The following is a 24,977-nucleotide window of genomic DNA, read 5'->3' on the forward strand; positions in this document are numbered from 1 at the left end:
CCGGCAGGGGCCTTTCTGTGTGGCGTTTGCATGTTCTCCCCATTTCTGCATGGGTTTCCTCCGGATGCTCCGGTTTCCCTTGCAGTCCAAAAACATGCGGTTACATTAATATGGGACGGCCTTGTGCTGAGGTGCCCTTGAGCGAGGCACCTAACTCCCAACTGCTCCCCAGGCGCTGTTAGCATGGCTGCCCACTGCTCTGGGTATGTGTGTGTGCTCATTGCTCACGTGTGTGTTCACTGCTTCAGATGGGTTAAATGCAGAGAGGAATTTCACAAGTGTGTGATGAATAAAGTTGTGCTTTCTTTCTTAGTAACTCTCAGCTCTAAAAATAGTACCATTGGAGATTTTATAATCTTTTTGAATGTTTAGACTCGGAATTACAACGTCAGATGCACAATCAAAATCTTTTTTTGAGCCATCAGTAAATATATATAAGTGTTGATTGTATTTGAGTTGAGTGTGTTCTAATGCCGATTGTAACATGTAGCAACTACTATCCTCTTGTTTTAGAGATTTTAGGGACGAAAGCCAAGTCAACTTTTGAAGATTGGGATTCCCAGAATGGATAAGGATCAACCAAAGGATTACAAGCTGGAACAGGAAGACTATTAACCAAATGAACAACTTTAGAAAATATAGGATGAAAGTGAAGATTGTTGTCAGCCCTGTGATGATCTGGCGACTTGTCCAGGGTGTACCCCGCCTCTCGCCCATAGTCAGCTGGGATAGGCTCCAGCTTGCCTGCCCTGTAGAACAGGATAAGCGGCTACAGATAATGGATGGATGGATGGATGGATGGGTGAAGATTGTCACAATTTTAGCGTTCGTTGTGTCCTGCTCACTTTGCCATTTAACGATGATCTTTGTACTGCAGTGCTTTTGGGAAACTCAGGCCAGATGAGTGTATTAGTTGGCACTGAACCGAAAAAAGAAATCAACAGTATGGCTCATCTCTACAATTTAGCTTCAATCTAAACCAGGGGTGTCAAACATACGGCCCGCGGGCCGCTAGATGGTTTAATCCGGCCCCAGACTTGTAGAGAAAAAAGTTCTAAGGATGTCAACAAAAAAAAGTACACCTCTAGCCCATTCCTGTGACGACTTATGAATTTTTAAAGAAATAACCGAAATGCTCAATTCAGCCGCTAGGGGCAGCCAAAAAAGCAGCACTGACATAACAAGAGATCAGGAAATAAACAGCACATTTTAGCAACGTGCCCAGATATGCTGTCTGATTCCATGAATGGCAGTCTTGCTTCACTACTATTAAGTTGCTATCAAAATTATCAAAAGTGATACCCCCATTACCAAAATGTCTTTGTCAAAAAGAAGAAAAGTTGACTAGAGTGCAGAGTTTTCCAGGAAAAATGGACTGAGTATTATTTATCCACAGAGGTGAATACAAAACCAGTGTGCTTGGTTAGTAATCAACAGGTTGCAGTGCTCAAAGAATATAATATTCTGCGCCACTATGAGACTCATCATAAAGAAAATTTTCACAATTTGTATGGACAATTAAGAAAAGAGAAGATAAACGAATTGTTAGCTGGTCTGAAGAAACAGCAGTCTGCATTTACTCGCAGCCGTAAGTTCAGTGATGGAGCAGTGAAAGCTAGCTATCTTATTGCAAAACGAGTTGGTGCAAGCATCCAAGCCATTTTTCTGATGGTGAATTCGTGAAAAAATGCATGCTGAAGGTTGCAGAAGTCGTGTGCCCTGAAAAGCAATCTGCCTTTGCCAACATTAGTGTGGGGAGTTGGTTCAGGTTGTCAGATGTAAAAATGTATTCACTCAGCTGTATAAAAATAAACCAGTTGTTTGAGAGTGAAATGCATTTTATTTCAAATCCATTGGCCTCTCTGTGAATAAATGTGTAATAATCTAGATCCCTTATGATCAGTGATTATGTAGACTACAAATGTAGGCTGAAGCATAAAGCATAGCCTACTGAAAAAACAATGCTAAAGATTCGGAGTTGACAAAGGTTATTTTGCAATTATTTTACTGGTCCGGCCCACTTGAGATCAGATGGGCTGTATGTGGCCCCTGAACCAAAATGAGTTTGACACCCCTGATCTAAACTATTAGCAAAGATTTGCTCTGGGCCAGTAAGCTACTTCCGGCAACATACTTCCGGTTCGCTACTTCCGGCCGCCGTAACTCTGCACTTGAAAAACGAGCGTGTGACGGAGAAGTCTGATAAATGTGCTAAGTCTGACGTTCCAGTTTAAGTCAAATCGGGATTATTTGGATCTTTGGACGCGGTTTTGGTTTCCAGTTTTCCCAAACAAAGCTCACGGACAGTCAAACCACATCTGGCGGGGTGTTTTTAAAGAGGTTTTTTGAGCGGCGGTAAAGGGGTGTAAGAGGGAATGGCAGCTCCGCGGCCAATTAAAGGCATTTTAAAAAATAAAACCACCACCAAACCGTGTAGTGAAGTTCCACTGGAGAGCACAGAGCCGACAGGATCCAGCTTTACCGAGGATGATCAACAGTGAGTAACCGTAACCTGTCAAAAACCGAGGCTTAATCACAAATATACTGCAGTTTTTAATATAGATCACTACATTGCTCTTGTTTTTAACGCTGTGTGTAGTGCGCCTATGTAGGGAGTAAACAGTCATTCGGGATTGAACCATCGTAAAGTGCCGCTTAGCTATAGCTAGCCGAGGCGGTTCTGGTCTTAGCTGACTCATGTTAGGTCTTTTTGTTTTGGGATTATTTTGTACAACGTCTTTTTTTTCCTGAGCTTGTCGGGAAATTTAAATAAGCTAACCGGATCATTTGAGTGTTTGTTTGAAAACAGCTTGGCCACCCTGTTAGGACGAATTAGCAAAACAAGCGTGTGTGTGTTAGTTAACTAGCCCCGCTATATTGGATTGGATTGAGTTAATTTGCTGACCAGGTACACGGGATTTAGTGACCCTTGCCACTGACAAGAAGGAAAATAAAAAGTTTAAAAAGAAACGTACCGTTTAAAGTTTCAGGAATAGGAATGCTCATAATTTTGTACTGTGTTTGCAACTGTACAGATAATTTAAGAGGCTGAGAAGAGGAAATCAGGGCTGGGCGGTATGATCATAATCTGATGTCGCGATCCAATGCACATCACGAGACCAACGATACTTTGAGAAGTATGAAGACAGGTGTCCGTGCTTTTATGCCTCATGTTACTTTTTTTTTTTGTCTAACTGTTTTGAATTATGACGCATCTGTGTGAATTCATGTTGCTGTTTACTGTTTGGGAGAATTTTTTTTTTCTTGAAGGTTCATTGGATAACTAAAGGCTCTTTGCATCCTAAAAGCATTCTGTCTTTTATGAACACCCCCCCCCCCTTTTTATTTTATTTTAAAGAAAGCAACCAAGGATTGAAGCTAGGTCATTATGATCAGAGTTTGCTGAACAATGGAGGAGTGAATCTCTGCCTTGACCAAAAGATTCATTGATGAATGATTTATCTGAAGAACTGAGGAGTGACTCTTGGTATTGACTGAATAATTCTCTAGATGTCAGAGGAGTGAACCTCTGCAGTGACCAAAAGATTCACTGAATTAAACAATTCTTCACTGATCGATAGCTGAGTGAAGGTCGGTTGTGAGCCAGTGATTCACTGATTTTTAAATACTGATTCACTAAATAACCGATGAGCAAATCTGTGACCAATGGATTAATTGATTCAAACCCTGCTGCTTGGTTGTGAACAAAATATTAATTGCTTTTACACCCCATTTCACTGAATGACAGAGGAGTGAATCCCTGTCCTAATAAAGTTTCACTGATTAAAGTCCCAATTCACCGATTCTATTGCTGACTGTGACTGAAAGATTGGATTATAAGTATTAGTGATTGCATATTTATTTACTGTCAGGTGAGATAATGAGCATATGGCATTTCTGATGTTACTACAGTTAAAACACTTTCAGTGCTGTATATAAAACAAAAAGGAGTGCAATTGCCATTATGTTTAAAAATAAATAAATAAGACCCAAATCTGTGTATTCAAAGACATATATATGAACAGGTCACTGTCATTCTAAATGGACTGTAAAAGCTTCTTTGTTAAAGACAGGTGTATTGTGTTGTCTATGATGTTTTATTTGGGCGATTGATTGTGACGGCACTACTTCCTTCCCTTTCATCTTTCTCTCCCTGATATGACGACGTTCTTAAATCGGTGTCTCCTATTCGAAGGAAACTAGGGCATGCTGCCTCTCGATGTGTTTCAGTCTCAGGAGATGGCGTGGACTTCTGTATACTCACTAGCATATTTATGAATAAAAATAAGAGGAAAAAGAAATCTTCAGGGCCTCTTTGTGCTGAGCAGCAGGTCTTCTGAGGACGAGGATGCTGATTTATGTTGTTTATTTATAATCCTTCAAAGAAAACCTGTTCTGAACCTTCCTACTCATTGGCTCTCCTCCTAACACCACTGCTGGATTTGATCATGGGCCATGTCCCAAACCGCCCACTACTGTGTATTATAGTGGTACAGCAGCACATTTTAACATTGGTGTACTGTTTACTCAATTTGCAACACAGACATATGGAGACTGGAACATGTACTTGCTTTGTCTTTGTTTCCATCTTTCTCTGTCAAGAATTGAGTTTGTGAAGTGTTTTTTTTTTTTTAAGTTAAATGGTTTAACTGATTCATATTTGTGCAGCTGGATCATGAACAAATGAGACATGTAATATAGCTAATATCAATTGTTAGTGTTTAAATATTTTATTAAAAATATAACTATCCTAACACACTGAAACTGCTGTTTTTCAAAACTCGAATCATTTGTGATTCAAAATTCAACTGGTGAGCAATAGAAGAGCAAATCTTTGTTGTAACCAAAAAGATTCACTAATTTTCTTTTGCTGGACAAAAAAGAAATGGATTTCAGTCATGACTGAAGGGTGCATTGATTTCATGAGGCGCAGATCAGGTTTGATGTACTGGCTAATGCAAATATTACACACACGTCTAACATGAACTTGTGTAATATGTTTTTAATAATTATATTTACACGTGCAAGACCATGGCTGCATTTGAATTCTCAGTATGTACTAATGATGGGTAAGTACCTACTACCTGACTGTAACTGTCATACATTCTATGAGTATGTGAATGAGCAATAAGAACACAATCTGGACGTACTTCACCATCTTACCTGCCTTCTGACCCAGATGTTCACGGATGATGGACCTGTGTATGCTGTGAAATATATATTTTCTCTTTAAACTCTGCAACAGCAGCAATATTTAAACAATTCCTGATGCATTTGTACACCTCTGCAAGAAATGGCTTCACTTCAGACAACCGCCATCTTTCCATTTTCCCCAGGGGATTCCTCCCCAGTTACTTGGAGGCTCTAACTGAATTATGGAATATCGAAGTGTGGTGCTTTTGCATACTACGGATGTAGTAGATTATCCAGGTATATTCAACTACTATTCGACATAGTGCTAACAACTTCACGATCACCTCACAGCAAGAAGGTTTGAGGTTTAAACTGGATTTGAATGCTAACAGGGGGCCTTTCTGTGTGGAGCTTACATGTTCTCCCCATGTCTGTGTGGGTTTTCTCCGAGTGCTCCGGTTTTCCTCACAGTTCAAAGACTTGCAGATTAGGTAAAATGCCCAGCTGCTGGGGTTGCACAAGCCAGTGCATACTTGGTGCCACTCCCAAGTCTGGATAGATTGGGGATGATTGCATTAGGAAGAGCATCTGGTGTAAAACCTATGTCGAATCCAATGTGTGGAATAGCTGTGCTGTGGTGACCCCTAACAGGAGTAGCCGAAAGTAGTAGTTCGACTACTATTAAATGCCTACTGAGTATTTGAGCACCCTACATACTGGTTTTTCTGTACTAATGGTATGGAAGTATGTGTATTCAGATGCAGCCCATGACTCATTGCATGGCAGTGACCTTTCATTCACCTTAGTGACTTGTTCAAAATGGCAATCATTTGGGAACAAATCATGTCAATTATACTTGTAGTGTACTGATTTAATGCTGAGCTGGTGTTTTGAGCCAAGCTCATTGTGACTTGCTAAAGTTTTAAAGTGGGACAGTTAGCTCGTTTCTCAGGGGAAATGTTCTGTTTGCCTCAGTGTTAATGATTTTTGCTGTATTTGGACACATCCTTTCAGGAAGAAGTCACAGAAATGGGACGAGATGAACATCCTGGCCACGTATCACCCAGCTGATAAAGACTATGGTCTGATGAAAATCGATGAACCGAGTACACCATATAACCGGTGAGCATAAAGCAGCTGATGTACAGTCTATACACACATCCAGTGCAGTTTATTTAAGACTGACCAAAAAATGGGGAGCTAGCAATAAAAGTGAATGCTAAACATTGTAGAAAAATATGCATAAACCAAGGAGAAATCATGATAACTTGGGATTGTATAAGGAGTGGTCCAAAAGTAGACGAATGTTGAACAGTCTGATGTGATTTTAAAGGCAATGTTTTGGTAATTGAAATGATTGTGTATATTCATATTCTTTTTGTATGTTGTACACAATCAGTCATGTATAAAGTATGATTTTCCATGACCTAAAGATTTATGGATTTGAACACCAACTTCCTGACTAAGACTGGACCTATTCTCATTTGTGATCAGATTCACTTATTTGAACAGTGATTTGCTGAAGGACAAGGGAGCTGGTAGAAGATTTGTACGCAGGGGAAGTAAACAGGAGCTAATTAGAATTAAACAAGAAGAGTTGATTGGACTTGTGCAAGCAGTCCATAATATTTTTTTTAAACATATTCCTTTTTAATAGAATCTTATTATAAATATATCTGGAACATGTCTGCATGAATACACAAAATTAAATTTAGAAACACCATCTTTATATCCAAAGTACCCCAATATATCTGCCTGCTAATAGCCTAGCCAACATGAGTCTCTAGGTAGCTTAGAAGCCAGGTTCTGTGGCTAAAAGTTTCCCTGTTTCATGTCAAGATCCTCTGAAAATTTGCATACCCACATCTGGATTTTCCAAAACTCTGGAGCTTGTTTAGTGATGTCACAGTGCTACAGCAAGAAAGTCTGTTTTAATGGGTAAAAAATGTGGCAACAACACATTGAGTTCCAGAGAGGTTTAATCTTTGCAATAATATGCATCAGTCATACTTCATGAATAAAATGGGGTCCTGTTAGCTGAGAATGGTAAGGATGATGACAAATGTCTGCACTCTTTTAGAATGGTAGGAGAGGATGATGACGACGAAGTGCACAGCGATTCAGAAGGTACAGCAGCCCTCACTGTAGATGACCTTGCCAAGAAGTGAGTATGTAAAATAAAAAGCTCGTCCTCATCACATTGCATGTCTTCCACAACACACCTGCCAATCAGAATGGACTGTTATACATTTACTCTTCAATACTCAAGCAAGGTGACATTAGGGTTTGTTCATGCCCTTTATTCTCAGTAATCTGTATAATTTAAAGCTGATGAATGTAAGATTTGGGAATTTTGCCTTCTCTTGTGGGGGAAAAAATTGGAGTTTCAAGCTACCTGCAGAAGAACATTTGGTAATGTGGGTTGTGCTGTGTAGTGGGTTTTTTTTTTTTTTGGCACAAGAGTCAAGTAACATACATTCAATGAGGGGTCAGGGCTGTGTCCTAGACCACATTCTACAGCTTAAGTGGGATGTTTAGTTAGTATAAACACCAAAGTACTGGCCATACTCTTTAGTGTAGTATGCAATAGGGTTGGGCTGATGACTGACGGTCATCAAGATGTCGAGCCCAGCATTGTGATTTCCCTCTCCAACCTCCCTGGTCCACACCGACAGCAGGGTGCACCCTTCCCTCCTCTCGCAACACGCACTATAATTCCAGTGTCTCTGCTGTAATGTAGAAAAATCTTATTACTTATTTGCGGCAATTTTTCCCGGAAATCAAGTTGAGCCGTAGAACAGCTGAAGATGTATTTTTGAGGAGTGCCAGCCAGCGTGTGAAAAAAATGAAAGATGGGCTTTTGTCATCGTGTTGGAAGAATGAGTGTAACAATAGTGCACAAATACAGGTGTTCCTATTAAAATGACCGAAGTGTATACAATTTGGTTCACCATTCAAAAAATAAATGGACTAGACTAAAGAAGTCACTTTCCGACATGTTTATGCTTATTACCGAGGGAAAGTGCGTTCGTATTTTAAAATGTACTCCAGGTTGTCCCCCTTTCCTCACCTTCTTCAGCCAGTGGTCCCATGTGTGATGCACTTCCAAGTTGTTACGGGAAGTTGTTAAAAAGAGTATCGAGACCACTGAGCTCTAGCGCCGGGCCTTTTCTAGGAAATGCAAGTTTCGGTCATCGCGACAGCGTGTGTATGTCAGCCTAGGTTCAGAGGTTTCAGTTTCGAAGACTGTAAGAGTAGAATAATAAAAGGTACAGACACCTTTTTGGTATATTTTACTTCTGGGTGTTTATTCATTTTTTGGATTATACTTCATTTTTGTAGCTACTGCCTCAGAGTAGATATATGCTGTATTTACTGCATGGACATGGTATCAGAAAACAACTTTATTTATAAGCAGTACCCATAGGGTACCTATTTTTATATTATAACCACTCCTTACACTTGATTTACTAAAGGAAAAAGAGCTTATTTAATCACACTATCTATGGCCTAGTGAGAACATGTTTTAATTTAAGCACAAACTTGAGAAAAATCTTGAAATCTACTTGGTTTGCAAGTGCTTCAGTAAATCAGGGTGCAAGTCTTTATTTGTATCGCAAAACTGCGGACTAAACACTAATGTTTAGATGTAATAATTGTCTTGCATCAGTAATTCCTAATCACTTACATTTTTAATAACCCTTTTTCACCTCGCCCAGGACACTTTTTTTTTTTTTTTTTTTTTTAAATTTAGAATATTTTATGTTTCTGAAAAATATAATTAATGAATGATTGTAATGACCTCGAGGAAACTCTTGCTGATTTATTGTTACATCCTGGCTGTTCTAATCCTAATTTTCTGTATTGCAATTAAAGTGGCCCCAGCTTGGGCAAAGTACTTGGCTGGATTTCAGCGACGTCAAATAATTGCCTCATCAGAAAAAAGTAATTATAGCCATAAAAGACAAATAAAATGTTACTACAAATCAAAAAAGAATGAAGTTGTTCATCACACTTTTATGGGGGGGGACAGACTGAGCACACTTTATAGGCTAAAACTCTGGATTTCCATTTTACATTAAAAAGAATTCAATTAACACAATTTAAACAGTCGACATATTGCTGTCGTCATCATCCATTCAGTGATTCACTGTCAATTCAAAGCATTTATTGTCGTGTGTGTTTCCCCTGTACCATGAAATTCTTCCTTTGCTGCCCATTTTGTAAATTATTCAACAACTTCAAAGTGGGCAGCATGGTGGTGTAGCAGTTAGCACTATTGCCTCACAGCAAGAAGGTTCAGGGTTCGAACCTCACAGTCGACAGGGGCCTTTCTGTGTGGAGTTTGCATGTTCTTCCCATGTCTGTGTGGGCTTCCTCCAGGTGCTCCAGTCGTCCCACCACACACACGGAGTTCAAAGACATGCAGATTAGGTACAATGGGGTTACTGTAATTGGTGCAAGCTGTAGTGGTTTCCCAGCCATACTGTATGTACATTATGCTATGATGTGGCAAAGCTAAATAAACAATACATAAGTCTAATGTGCCATTTTACAGTCTACAATTTACTGTTCAAATTTTATGTACAGTGTAATATTGTTTGGTGTGCAAGTTCGTGGTTTTTTTTTTTGTTTTTTGTTTTTTTTTAATATTTGGTGTGTGCAGGGGCAGTGGCTCAGAACTGTTGATGAATCTGACGGCCTGAGGATAGAAGCTGCATCTGTCTTCGGGCTTGTATTTCACACTTCTGTACCTCCTGCCAGAGGGCATGAGTGTGAAATGACTATACTGGGGGTGGGTGGAATCTTTGGTGCTGCTGGCTCTTCTGTGGACTCTTCAGTGATGTCCTGTAGTCTTTACTGCAGGCATTTGGTCTTTGGTGGTACTCTTCCCAGACCACAGTGTAATGCAACTGGTCAATACTCTCTCTAATGCAACTGTCGAAGCTGTGAAGAATCCTCTGCTCTGTGGCATGCCATATTTCCTTAGGAAGTACAACTGCTGTTGTGTTTTCTTGACCAGCTGGGTGGTGTTACATGTCCAGGTGAGGTCCTCACTAATGAGGACACCCAGGAATTTAAAACTCCTTACTCTTACATTGTAGACATCGTCATATGCCAATTCGGTAGAAATCGCCCAACCCGAGTATGCAATTACACCCTTAATTGATGACTGCAGCTCTGTATTGAGCAGACTCAAAAATTTAGGGGTGAGTCTTTGGCTGGTCTACTTTTGGGTATGATGTAAGAGCTGTCTGCGATGGTGTATGTTGTTTGCCAGTTTGAGCTTCACAGCTCTGCCTGAGAGTGGCATTTCTGTAAATTTGTTCCTGAAAAGACAGATTTTATTTGGTTGTATGGTGTCTTGTGGAGAGAGATTTGGCCATTACATTAGGCATTTAACAGATGCTTTTATCCAGAGCAATGTACAACAGGACCCTGACATACCCACAGCCTGGGGGGCAGTTGGGGATTAGGTGTCTTGCTAAAGGGCACTTCAGCGTTCCTGCTAGTCCAGAGAATTAAACTGGTGACCTTTTGGTGCTGAAACTGCTTCTCTAACCTTTAGGCCATGGCTTGCATGCATGTGTAGTGATGACTCAGTTATGTGTATTTATGTATAGGTGTGTGTCTGTTCGTTCTGTATGTATTTATTTCCACTCTTCCTGTGCGCAGATTGGCAGCAGCTGAAGGTTCAGGTCCTCGCTGTATGAGGGAGGAGGAGGAAGAAGAGGAGAGCAGTGAGGAGGAGGAGGAGCAACTCAGTCCAGAGGAACAGGGTGGGTTGTCAGGACTTCTGTCTCAGTACCAGTATTCATTCTACACTGATCCAAGCAAGACAAGCATTCAGAGAAATGGACAGGCCAACAGTAGAAGAGTCAGTCAAAGAGAAGCACAAATGGGTACAGACTGGCACACAGCCAGAGAGGCAGATGGGCACAGTGATGGACATGGATGAATGGTTAGAGAGATGGACAGACTGAGAGAGAGACACGCAGGATGTAGTTCCATAAATATTGGCACCCTTTGCCATGAAGATGATGGCATGAATTAATTACATACACACAGAGGGAGGAGTGTGAAGGTGAAATGAGGCTCTTGTGATTAATTTGGCCCAGTCGATAAGGAAACTGTAGACCACAGCTACAGGTCACCTAGAGCTGAACTGACTCTGAGGTTCATTAGTCTTTTCTCTTTTCAGCCAAGAAGAAGCAGTTTGAGATGATGAGGAAGATGCATTATAATGAAGGACTTAACATTAAACTGGCCAGACAGCTGATCGCCAGAGAGCTTGAGGAGGAGGAGGATGAAGAGGAGGATGAGGAGATGAAGGATGATACTGAGACAGAGGACATTAATGTAGATCCTCCTCAAGATGGTAAAGTTTTTGTTTGTTTTTTTTTTTTTTTATTAATGACTTTTTGTTGAGTTATTTCTAATGATCACTAGGCCTGTCACGATAAATTTTGTTGGACGATATATTGTCTCAGAAATTATTGCGATCAACAAAAATATTTTGTCTTTTCAAGACAATTTTATGCCACTAGTAAAATAATGATCATGCAAATACACCCTTTCAAAGAACAGTAAACTTTAAGTCAACTTATTCAATTCAACAGTGGAATGTAAAGAACGGATAAATAAATAACCTAAAGAGAAACAACCACTCGCAACAAAAACAATAAATAAAATCTAATCTATGGCTCTTGAAAATTGCACTTAAGTAAATATTAACTTGGCACAGGGTAATAAAAAGACATTCTGTTCTTCACAGGCAGCATTCTGCCAATCCAGTTTCTAAGATTAGTACCCAGATAAACGAAGTGCAAAGTAACAACTTATTGCCAGCTGTCATTTGGATAAAAGTAACAATTAGAACGAGAACATGTAGACAAGGGTGTAGGTTTGTTATTAACATTGGTGGGGACATAAACCCAATGCCAACCCACAGTGGTGCCAACTTCAGGTCAACATTAGAGGGTCACAATATTTTGCTCCATTGTGTTCCACCAGAAGAGCATCCATCATCTCTTCAAAGTCCAGACTTTTAAAATTTGAAGTTCAGAACTGTAGTAATTCATGATTAATATGCAATTCATTTCATTAATTGCAAATCTTGCATGTGATGATTAACTCATTCTACCAATTCGCGAATGTGTTTTACAAGCAAATAACGCATTGACTGTTGGGAGAGTGTATGTTCCTTTCCCTCATAAATGGAAGTAAAACACATACAGAGCCTTAAACACTGCATTCCATTAGGCTGGCAGGGGGAGTAGGCTATCTTCTGTGTGATCTTTAACTAGTTTTAGAATGCTAGTTTAAGCTGATATGTGACTGATCTAACGGTAAAACAGGACGAGGGCTCGAGAACTTTTTTGACATGTTGAAAGGTTACAATTTTACTTGGCAACAGAATGTATCTGAATTCTGATTGGTGGTTATATTATTGCCCTTTTTTTTTGTTGTTGTTGTCTTGAACCCAGAGCGGAGAGGGGAGGGAGAGGAGGTAGTGACAAGGTTCTACAGAGAAGTTTTAGCCTACCGCTTTCAAATGAACCCCCTCGAAAACCAATCAGTTCAGCGTATGTATGTACTCGGTATGTGACGTTTTCAGAAGAGAGGCAGGCGTAACCAAACATTTCTAATCGAGAAGGTGGAGGCTGTTCTACTTATTACGTGAAAATGTTTTATTTGATTGTTCGTGGCCCAGACACCTTTTTAATGTCCACATCACCATCGGGTTGTTTACATGTGTCATGTTACACGAACTTGGTCAGGGCTCTCTGCAGGTCTTCGCTGAAGCACTTCAAATTAAGGGTTAGTGGGCTGCTAAAGTTTGCAGGCACTTCACAAGCAAGACTAGGTGCAATATTACCCAACATTAGCACAATTTGATATGATTTAATGATGTCTTTGTGACCTTAATGAACACCAGTTGTTATTGTTGTTGGATTATTTACATGCCACACAAACTTAAACAGTCATATTCGTATGTTGTCGTTTTTACACCCTGAATACGAACTGTTGTTAACTGATTCATTTTACAAGCTAATCTAATGTTACGTTCCTCAAGGACCGTTTGCTAGCTAGCAGCTGGTCACTGCACTGCAACCACACTTGCTAATTGACACGGTAGCCAAACGTGATTGCTGTTATCATGACCATGCCCCCCAGAGTGAATATTTATTTTTTTTTTCCTTCCCCCAGAAATATTGGTAGGGACATTTCAGCCATCGTTTGATATTGGTAGGGACACATCCATACCCAATTCTACGCCTATGGTCTATACAACGGAGCAATGTGTTGTCTTTTCCCCATTCAGTGGATCCCCTGGCTGGATAACTGTTGCATGCTGGGAGGCCCCGCCTCTGACGGAGAGCCGCGTGAGACGACAGAAAACAGCGCGGTGTTTTATTCAGTCAATGGGTCAAGTTAATACTCTGGTGACTTCCTTATGTAGATGTACAGCATGTAAATGCCAAAATCGCGGTAAAAAAATTAACGAGTTTATTTTCATTTACCATATGGTACGATAAGTCACTATATCAAATATCACAAAAGGCCTAATGATTGCTGATAATTATTTAGCAAAATCACAAAGCAATCCTCATCCACTAAAATTATCTTTAAGGATAAGCAATGACTTTAAACTATTTGAACAGATGCTGTCTGTTAAGAATATTGACGGTATCACCTCACATTAGGGTTGCCACATCTCTTACGATTCAACATTTAATGAATGTTATCCTAAAACATTGAAACTCATCATTTGGCCCCACTCTGTTCTTTATTTTAGCAGATTCACTAGAGTCCTAGGTGAGGACATAGTGCATTGAGAAGAGTCTTGGAGGCTGTGATTGAGGACGTGCTGCTCCCTGATGTTCCTTTTATATTCAACACGCACTGCAATGCAAAAACCATACTGACCCGCTGGCTGCTCCGTCTGTTGCCAAGAGTGTCGTGTTACTTTTGTCTCGCGAGAAACCAAGACAAAAAGACTGTTATCAGAGAGGCAAAGTCATCAGTGATAACCAAGCCGCTGCTTTTTATTTTTTAATTCAACATGCAGCCACAAAACTGCAGTGTTGGTACAAGCAAATAATGCCCCACATATTCCTACTACTATTTTGCCTGTAGAAGGTGTAATCTGGATTTTTCCATATAGCCTTATATTGATGTTTTTAATCATGAGCAATTTAGTTCAAATTTGGATTGACCTGGACCATTCGACTTGAGTGAAATTTTTGTCCATCTAATCAGTCGTCACTACAAACAGACAGCTTTGCTCTCCATGTAAAAACATAGCTTTGAGTCTTCAATACTTTGTGGATAGACACATTGAGAAGACTTTAAAAAGCAACACCTAAAAGTACACTTATATTTACTAACCTGCTAACAGCAGGTTAGTAAACCTTAGCAGGGTTTTTTTTTTTTTTTCTTAAATAAATGAAGGTTGTAATCCTTTGCGGCACCACTGTCATCACTAATGTGATCATTTTTGAAACGGTATGAAATATGGAGTCATTTTTGTGCCAAACATTTTAAAGGAACAATCCAAAAGATCACCTTTTTACCTTAGATGTTTGGCATCTTAAGTTCTGAAACAAATTGAACTAGCAAGTAATGAAAACATAGCTAGCAGTTCAATAATTTCTAAACATAGACATAGTTGATTTTCCTTTGATTCCAAAACTTAACCTCTCTCTCAATTTAAGTTTTCTGACTTTTTTTTTAATCAATCTATTTACTGAAAATGCCAGTTTGCATGATTTGCTTCCAGGAAAGGGTGAATTTTGCACCCACCACCTTACATTTTGCTTTACACCTAGCTCTCTGTGGACTGTAATCCTGTGAGTCTACCAGTCTTGAAAATGTGGGCCAATAGATAAGTGATGTTTTCTGACATTCTACTACTTTGTTTCTGTGGTAAAAGCTCATTCACAGCAGATTATCGAGAATACACTGATTTTAAAAGCTTGTGTAATCTTGATATGATGACGATTTCTGTTGGGAGACATTTTATACTTATGGAAGGAGCCTCCAGTGTCGGCCCTTTGTACTAGTTAAAGGTAAAGCTACAACTTGGTTTCCGGGACAGAGGAATTTACACTTTGTGGTTTCTTGGAAATATGATAATCTGCAGGGATCGGGGGGGTTTTTTGTGCGGTGTGTGGGTTTTTGGTTTTTATTTATTTATTTTTTTTTTGGGGGGGGGGGGGGGCTTAACCTCGAGAGAAAAGAGGCTGGTGAGGAAATGGGTGAGTCTAAGCTAAAATTTGTGTCCAACATTGAATGTAACTATGAACTAATAAAAATTGTTCTTTATTAAACACAATTTGTAATTGTTGGTAAATTGCATAGGGATATATGCAGTTGGTATAAGAGGAATGAAACACTTGGGAATGTGCGGTTAGTTTAAAACACAATTTAATGGTATTTTGTAGATTTCAATACGAAACATTTTTGGCACTAAAATGATTCCATAATGCACCTTTACCTGTCTTGTATAAAAAGGTTGAGTAATTTGGGAGCTGTTAATAAAGGCTGCTAATGAGGACAGCCTTTAACGGTTTGAAATTAAAGGAATGGACAATTAAAAAAAAGACAAACGTAATTCCTTCGTCAGGTTTGACATCTGAGCTAGTGTTTGCTGCATGTTCTTTAGTGGTCCACTGCAGCTAATGTACCGGACAAGTAATGTAAACTTATAGCCACCACTTTAATATCATGCAATCTGCATATCACTTGAGGGGATTTTGTGTACACTTAATTTTTCATTTTAAAGCTTGTGATTTATTGGATGTCTACTGTATGCATAGCTAAGGAATTTTGCTTTCTAATACTTGAGAGCTAATTACATACAGCTGTGCCTGATGTTATGAAAAAAACATTCATAACATTTATCAAGTAAAATTGCATAAACTACTGAAGTTGAAAGAGGGTGAAATTGCTGTGTCCTAAATGCTAGTTGATTTGTGTTTGTGAAAATTTAAATGAATGTGTGATTTGGGGTGCTGTATGAAGATCTAACCTGCCTGCTCGTTAGCATGAATTTGGTAGGGGGGATCTGGGGCAGAGGTGGGGAGTAATGCATTATGTTCACTCCATTGTGTGTTCTTAAGTATTCACCCCCACCCAAAATATTACTTGGAGTAGTTTTAATGCATAATACTTTTCACTCGTGTACATTTGCACTTAAAAAAAAAATTTACGTGGCCAGCACACTTTAATTTATTGAATTAGTTTTATTCTCACACAGCTTCTATGACAACTGCTTTGATACATGGAGTTTGGACAAACATAAATAAAAAGCAGGACAGTGTTAAGATTTAAGAGATTAAACAATGTGGACTTTTTTTTTTAAAGGTGTGCTTTTTGTTCACTTTTTGAAGCTTTTAGTTTATTCAGTATGTGTGCACACAACTCTGCTCAGCTCTCGTTATCCTAGCTTTATGAAACCAACCTGTGGCAAAATTGCCTTCGTTTATGCTATTTGGTTAATATTTTATTTAATTGGGAATAGCACTTCAAGAAGCAGATTGTACTTATTAGATAAGCAATTCTTAATTTTGGGAATAATTGATACTCTGATATGTTTGAATGTAAAACATTATCCATCCATCCAACACTTATCTGTCAGGGTCACAGGGGAACCTGGAGCCAGCCTACACCCTGGGTACATCCTGGGCCGGTCCCCAATCTATTGCAGGGTTCACACCAGACGAACAACCATTCACACTTACGGGCACTTTAGAGTAGCTAGTTAACCACCTCTGCGTGTAAAATCATGCAGACACCATATAGAAGGGCCCAAGTCAGCTGCAAGGTTCAAACTCTGAACCTTCTTGTGAGGCTACCATGCTAATCACTCCACCACCATGTAGTCCCTGTCGTACGTTACAGATGTAATAAATCATAAAATCACCTTAATCGTCATTATTCTGATGAGTACTTGTACTTATTATAAAGTAACAATACCTTTTACTTTAGTACAGTTTTTGCTTACTCTACCCACCTCTGTTCAGGGGTTTTGACACTAGCATTTGGGACAGAGTTGTTTTGCCAATCCTGGTGCTTTTTTGGTGTGTTTTTGTTATCTTCATATTTCACACATGGACTCCCCCTCCACTGTAACACCATTTCTCCTTGACAATTTCATGACAGCAGGTTTTCTTTTTTTATTTTTCTTCCGTTTTAGTCTTAAAGTTGTGTGCTGATAATTTATTATTGCCTAATTATTCTTTCCAGGTTTCTGATATTATGCCATAGCCTGCTTGCTACACTATCATTCAAAGTGCCATAACCTGCTCACTAAACTAGCATTCACAGCTAACTTGGCTCTCTAAAGCATGATGGAATAAAACACATCCGTACAGTTACCCTGTGTTGCTACACCAATGCAGTAGTGGAGATGTGAGGGAGTGAATAAAGGAGTAAATGACTGTGAGGGTGGGACAGAGGACAACATTGAGGAAATGAGTATGTCAATGAAGGAGTGAATAAGTGAATGAATGAGGGAAAGAGGGAGAATGAAGTTGGAGTGAATGGTTTAAGGAGTGAGAGTACTGTATAAAGAAGGAAATGAATGAGCTAGTGAATGAGGGATTCATGGAAGGAGTGATGAAGAAAGTGAATAATTGATGGAGCATTGTGAGGTGAATCTGAGTGTTCCTTCAAATGTGTCTAAAATAAGAGCCCATAGGAGACTGTGTTCTTCACACCGACTAGTGAATGAGACAGACTTTGAGTATGTAAAGACCGTGCCCCAGCTCTTTCTATCCTGCTTCCTCCCAGACTTCCTCTTTCTTTACCTCCCTCTCAAAGACCACTTCTCTTCTAAACCCACCCATTCCCAGACTGCCTCCTTCCTTTACTCCAGACGTAGTCTTGTTTAATATCTGAAGTGTACTTTTGGTTTTGGTGCTAATGAGGCTAATCTTGCTAATAAGTAATGGAAGTCAGTGTCAACTAAAAGCTTTACAGTGGAGCTTCCCGATACATGCACAATAATTCAGCCTCCTAGCTGAATTCTGGAATGTTTATTTATAACTGCCACCATCTTGGACAATTGAAGTTTGGTATTGCTTTGCCCACTTAGGTCACGCCTCCCAGAGTTTCAAGCAGTAAAAGTGAAATGTTCTACTTTTGAACTTAAATACTACACTACATTTTTGCTGCTTTTACACTCTATTTACATTTTATGAACACTACCATGAAAGTTACCCAGGTCAATTTGGGTGTTTTATTTACAGAAAATTTTTAGGGGGACTTCCATAGCTTTTTAGCTTCATGAGCCTCATTGCTCCAGTGCAGGATTAAAGATGCAAACTTTAGACACTGAACATCAAACACGTCTTGGATGATTGTAGACCTTTCATATTAGTCTGAACTGCTTCAAGTATTGGCACCCAGTTTGTAAATGCAATGTTTTAATTTTTGCCTTTTGGTAACAACACTGTAAACACTCATTTTTGCTGTGAGTGAGGGAGTGAGTGTGTGTGCAAGAACGAGCTAGAACAATCTTTTGTGTTGACAGTATTGTGAGACATGCAACCAACATATTAGATACTAAAATAAAAAAGCACATTTATAAACCTAAGATCACAAAGTGCTGGACACTTGAGCAGATTCAGTTAAATCTGAATTTCTGATCTTTATGAAGTGTTCAGTTTTGGGGGGTTTTCTGTTCTAAATCTGTGGGAAGAAAAAAAATATAAATGACATTTTTGCGATACACCTGATTTGTAAGGGTGTGGGGAATAAAACTGGATGTAAAATCCTGTGTATGTAATCTGTAAATGCTCATATCCATGCTCTATATTTTTTAAGGTCTATCCATTGGTTGCCTTTTATCTCTTTTTTTTTTTTTTTTTTTTTCTCTCCTTTAATAGTGTTTCCTCCTGAGAATGAAAAACAGATTTGTGGCATTTTTGTATGACGCGTGACTGCATGTCATTCACCATGATGTGGTGTAGATTGTCATTAATAAAATGTTATGATGACATTTTGATGTCGTGGGCCTTATTTACAGGAATCTATATTTACCCCAAATTAACTGTTTTTAAAGTGATGTATTGTTGTTGTTTTAATTGTTTACATTTTTTTTAACCAAAATAAAATTAAAAGAGAAGGGGGGGGGAATGACATAATAATGGCATTATTACTAACAATAATGTGAACATGTGTGGTGCTTTTCAAGAAGACATGATAGCTTAAGGGCATGATCCATTATGGTATTCCTGTATTACAAGCAGTGGTGGCTCTGGCTTGTATGATTATAACTACAGAAAGTGTTTTACCTGAAAGAAGTATGGGAGAGTGCGTGAAAGCTACTCCTGCTCAGCTCACACACACCATCCACTCCTCTTAAGATCGGTGATCAGTTGCTCCAGGAATCATTCAGCTCAACTCAGTTCAGCCTTCTCCTGAGCTCTAAACAGCTCTGTCATCTCAGTGCTTTTTCTCCAAGGAGCTGATCATCTCAAAGATCCTCTCACTGTCCTCCACTGCTGTCTGAACACAGGATTGTTAGGAAACACACATTTCCCTCTCTTATTGAAACTCCGGATGAGTGGTTGTTCATGTATGTGTTTCTAGGAGCAGTTCAGTCTCTGCTTGCCTTAAAGGAGATACGCAGAACCTTTTATTTTTAAATACATTTCTGAGGGGATAGTATTTCCATCTTTGACTCTTGTATGCTGCATAAATGGGAATAAAAAATATTTTTGAGAGTTAAAATCAACTGCGAAGTTAATATTTGAGCTGCCCTGCTGAGCCAGCCAGCCCTGGGTGTGTGATGTCACAGCAGGAACCAAGGCCTTTGACAGCTATAGACCAAAGCCAGACTTGGCAGGCAAGAGTGGTTGCAATGGCTTCTTCGTTCAGGTTTATTGGAGATTTTTCAGATTCCTCAGATGGTAATACATCTGACTGTGATGGTCCTGAAATTGGAGTGTGTGTACATGCTACTGCTATACATGTAGAACTATCAGTTCGAACCATTGGAAAGTGAATCCGATAGTAACGCGTCAAACAAACGTGAGCCAAACTCTGGGAGCGATGATGACACCACTCATCTTTCAAACGTTGATTGGTAAGGCTTTGAAATGTTCCTGGTTAGATTTATAATATTTTTTTAAAAATTATAGTTTTCAATGATGACTAATCACTGTATATAGAAATAGCACACAAACAGAATTATGTATTATCAATACTTGCATGAAAATATTCATCAAAGAATACTTTCTATCATAGAAAGGTGTAAAACAAGTAAATTAAAAAAAATCTATCACAAATTGTTTGATTAATTGACTGGAGTTTAATGCCACACTTGGCAGTATTTCAGCCATATGACAAGTTTGTTGTTTTAGATAATTACTAGTATAAAATCACAGCAAATAGAAATAGAACACAGACATAAATATCTCATCTCATTATCTCTAGCCGTTTTATCCTGTTCTACAGGGTCGCAGGCAAGCTGGAGCCTATCCCAGCTGACTATGGGCGAAAAGCAGGGTACACCCTGGACAAGTCACCAGGTCATCACAGAGCTGGCACATAGACACAGACAACCATTCACATTCACACCTACGGTCAATTTAGAGTCAACAGTTAACCTAACCTGCATGTCTTTGGACTGTGGGGGAAACCGGAGTACCCGGAGGGTGGACACGGGGAGAACATGCAAACTCCGCACAGAAAAGCCCTCGCCAGCCACGGGGCTCGAACCCGGACCTTCTTGCTGTGAGACGACAGCGCTAACCACTACACCACGGTGCCGCTAGACATAAATATTGTTTTCAATATTTCCTTATGTAAGAAAACATACAGGCATATACATGTAAAATACAAGTCAATTTAGCAGAATATTTTCAGTGACAGTTGGTGTTTGAGATACAGCAATAATACAGCCAAAAGGATAAACACAGAATGAGTCATTTCAAATAACAATGTATATATGCTAAGTCCATATTCAGTCGATCTTCATAACTAACATTTTTTTTTCTTGCTTCAACAGGAGATAGACATATTGCATATCGTCAGATGTGCCACTGGAACTGGAAATTTCTTGGCCGGGACATTCAATGTGTTCTTCCTGCCTGTGCTGTCTTGAAAATTCGAGAAACATTTCCAAGTCCCACTGGGGAGTATCATGGATACCAGGACTAATGTCTGTGGTTTCAGTGGGATGCCTTATCCACTAGTCCAGGGAGGCCCAGTAGGTCATTGCTATAACAGGATGTGTATGGATTGCTTGTCTGGTCCTATGGACTTGCACAGCTTCTTTGTCTGGCTTGCTGTACTGATGGCACATGGGAAGAGGGCTGTCTCTGCCTTTGGCCCAGCCTTCTCACCTTACTCAGCACCTTCAAACACAAATGTCTTCAACAGGTCCACATAAACTGCAAAAGAATTAGAAATAAAATTAACAGACTTCAAACATTATGTAAATTTACATTTAGCACAGGTTTTCCTGTAAATAATTTCCTTTTTATTGTTAAAAAAAATGTATCCAGATACACTTGTTTCAGCTGTTCAGCAAGTGAACAAGGATATGCAAAAAGCACAATTTGGATTTTTTTTTCTGTGAACTTACCGTATGTGCATGGTACTAAGATCTTCTGAATAATGTGCTCTCCTTTTTTATATTTAGGAAAAGCAATCCTGCTCTCGGCTAGCCCGGGCCTGCCCATCCTAAGTGTGACGCAACACGGGGGCCACAGAGCTTTGAAGTTGCGTTAGCCAGACTAGCTCTCGGCCACCCTTGGTGACAGCTTGCTGTCTGTCAGCGTTCTCATTAAAATGTAACACAGATAACATCAGCCTAAAGAAGAAAAAAAAGTATAAATGTAAATTATTTGGCTGTCTTTAACATAGTAATACTATTATGATGTATGGTGGCCTACAGTTTTGATGGAGTAGATTTAACACATTCAGTACCAGATGTCATCTGACAAAATCTTTATCCCCAAATTCTGAACTAGAAAGAAATTTTTACACCAAAATTTTGATAGAAATGTTTTTAAGCCATTAAATAAATGTCCTTTAATTACTTCTTACATTTAACAAGAAGACAAATCAGACTTCGGCGTTTGGCATCACTGGTACTGAATAAGTTAACAGGTGATCTTCCTCCTAGTTTGAAAAAATACTAGATTTTTCAATATCAGAACAGTGCTGAATTGGTTTCAGTGAAGGTTGTGATTTGATTTGACCGACTTAGCTTTGAATCTTTCACTCATATGTGGTATGTAGGTCGCTGTGAAATAGTTTAGTGACACAAAAACAGAAAAGTTATACAAACTCACCGAGCTTTCATCCCATTGTATGAAAAATGAAGCATCTTTGGGGCAAAATGATTCACAACTGAATGATACAATTCTAGGGCTGAAGTCTGCTGACCACTAGACAGACCCTCCAGGATTTCGCGATGTTGCGATTTGCAACTTCAACGCAAATTCAACCAATCTATAAACATAGACGCCGCATTGAGCTGGGTGGCCCGTTGCTGGGATACGTCAGAGTGTCCACCATATTGGATGTGGCAAATTTTCCCCGTAAACCAATGCAAGTAAATGGACTGAACTTCATAAAGCCCCTTTCTACAATAATATTTAACTCGATGCCTTTTATTCACCCATTAGACACACATATATATTTGGGAAACAAACAGGCATCAAAACAACATATATAACTTTTAATGTGATGGTTATAAATAGTGTGCAAAATACCCTGTACACTGCAAACTAGCGACAGATATGTGATAGATAGCTCAGGTAAGCTAATCAGTCAGCATACCGTAGCAAGCTACCAAAACCTGAGGCCAAAATAACCAACCTACAAGACTGAATATGATAAATGATGGAAATAGTGGAAAAACTGGAAATAGTGAATGAAAATAAAAATTTACTGTTTTATTTATTGAGTCATCACACAGACCTACTCTCGTTGAATAAAGTGAGCTGAATGACCGCCAAACTGAGTTCGGCCAGGTTCTAACGTCATACCAAAACAAAATACATCACTGATTCCTTCACATTCGGAAAGGTTAAAAACATTCATCATACGTTCAAAAATGTTCATCATAGTGTGGCACTGTATTATCTAATTCTCACTGCTTATAACTATACACCTACCCGGTGGAGATGAGCTGGGAAACTGAAGACTGAAGGAACAGCTCCCTCTCTGATCCTGACTGTCTGACCTGTTCTGTCAAAATCCTCCGTTCTGAAGTGTTCACTGCAGAGCGTGGATGACGGAGTAGCAGAAAACCCTTCCCGTCGCACAGCTGTCTCCCACTGCTTTTTCATGTCTTTATTTTTGGGAAACCTACATAGTATGTGAAAAGTTAGCTAAGCAACTAACAACAATCAGCATAGTTATGAAGGAAATACTTCGTTGTTTGGAGACAGGTTTCACCGAGCGGCTATTATGCGCGAGACTTCATATTAGCCACAAAGTCAGAAAAATCTGTTCGTAAAATTATGTTATAATGACCAAATACAGTGAAAAGTATTTTTCCAGTCTCACCTGTGAAAGGTAATCCCATGTGATCTCGTTTGGATGGTAAACCTGTTGGTACAGTTAAACGCAGCACATGAATGAGGCATCTTTATTCTCGGCTACTGTCTAGATGCTATACCAGAGACGGTTGAAGAATCTCCACTTTGCCACATCCAATATGGCGGCGAGGATGATGTATGATTCTACGCAGAATGCGGCGTCTATGTTTATATGTCTATGGTGTAGACGTTCAAGAGAAGCAGCATGTGCGAGCAGTGTTGCCAGATTTGGTGGTTTCCCGCCCAATTGGGCAGTTTTAAGTGCATTTTGGCAGGTTTTGAGCATATTTTGGGCTGGAAAACGTCAGCAGTATCTGGCAACACTGCATGTGCGAGTCAGTGTTTATGTAGGCTTAAATTCTGTTACTGAAAGTGTGTTATGTTTACGGTGAAGGACTGTGTGCACTTTACATTATTTTTTTACTTAATACAGGGGTTCTCAACCTTTTGCAACCTGGGCCCCACCAAAGCTGGTTCATTGCAGTTGGGGGCCCCTCTTCTCGCCCCGCCCCCCAAACACACTCACCCGCAGTGACGCCACCCGACCTACAGCACCTTATATCGACCGATAGATAGATAGATAGATAGATAGATAGATAGATAGATAGATAGATAGATAGATAGATAGATAGATAGATAGATAGATAGATAGCTAGCTAGCTAGCCCTGGGCTAGATTATTATTATTATTAGTAGTAGTAGTAGTAGTAGTAGTAGCAGCAGTAGTAGCATTATCCATAGTAGACTAGCAGTAAGAAAACAACAAAAACAACAAATTATTTGGGTAGAGCTGAAATGGGGAAAGCAAAAATACAGTGTGGGGTAGTAGTCTTTAAAAAGACTGTTTGGGTTTTGCGCTGTATCGATGGATTGATGATAGTAGACTAGCGAGAGTCGGCACGAGTTAACTCGGCAAGAAACCAGACTAGTGTGTGTGTGTGGCAAGCACTCACACGGTGGCCACGGTATGCAGACTCACTCACGTGACGTTGCGTCATGTTCGCGTCACGGGCTTAAAATAACCTACACACAAGATTTTATGATAGATTGATGATAGATTTTATAATAGTATTGATTTGTATGTAATAGTCCAATGTCCTGCATTTTGACATGGGTAAATGTGTTGCATCTGCTTAGCTACTATAGCCTGTTAGCCCCAGATTTTTTTTTTCCTCCATACATGAAGCCTACTCGCGACCCCCCTGGAGTACCTCCGCGCCCCACCAGGGGGGCGCGCCCCCCCGGTTGAGAACCACTGACTTAATACAATAAATTAATG

General features: G+C 39.5%; 1 protein-coding gene across 2 annotated transcripts; it reads left to right on the forward strand.

Moving 5' to 3' along the window:
- Positions 1-2,153: 2,153 nt before the first annotated feature.
- ppp1r2 (protein phosphatase 1, regulatory (inhibitor) subunit 2) lies at positions 2,154-15,334 on the forward strand. 2 transcript variants are annotated; one of them, XM_060941156.1, is made up of 6 exons: positions 2,154-2,497; positions 6,148-6,255; positions 7,214-7,297; positions 10,810-10,913; positions 11,336-11,512; positions 13,934-15,334. In XM_060941156.1, exons 1-6 carry the CDS (start codon positions 2,376-2,378, stop codon positions 13,951-13,953), a joined length of 615 nt encoding a protein of 204 aa, XP_060797139.1. In that variant the 5' UTR covers positions 2,154-2,375; the 3' UTR covers positions 13,954-15,334. The 2 variants fall into 2 exon arrangements, with proteins under 2 accessions (XP_060797139.1, XP_060797140.1); XM_060941157.1 differs by having other exon boundaries at positions 13,937-15,334.
- The last annotated feature ends 9,643 nt before the right edge of the window (positions 15,335-24,977 follow it).

This window comes from Neoarius graeffei, chromosome 15 (genome assembly GCF_027579695.1).
Source record: "Neoarius graeffei isolate fNeoGra1 chromosome 15, fNeoGra1.pri, whole genome shotgun sequence".
Lineage (NCBI taxonomy): Eukaryota > Metazoa > Chordata > Actinopteri > Siluriformes > Ariidae > Neoarius > Neoarius graeffei.

Excerpts from the sequence above, each read along its gene's own strand:
- ppp1r2 (XM_060941156.1), top strand. The coding sequence starts at position 2,376 with ATGGCAGCTCCGCGGCCAATTAAAGGCATTTTAAAAAATAAAACCACC. Across the intron at positions 2,498-6,147 it reads TTTACCGAGGATGATCAACA|GAAGAAGTCACAGAAATGGG; the intron begins GTGAGTAACCGT and ends ACATCCTTTCAG. Across the intron at positions 11,513-13,933 it reads TGTAGATCCTCCTCAAGATG|CAGATTCACTAGAGTCCTAG; the intron begins GTAAAGTTTTTG and ends TCTTTATTTTAG.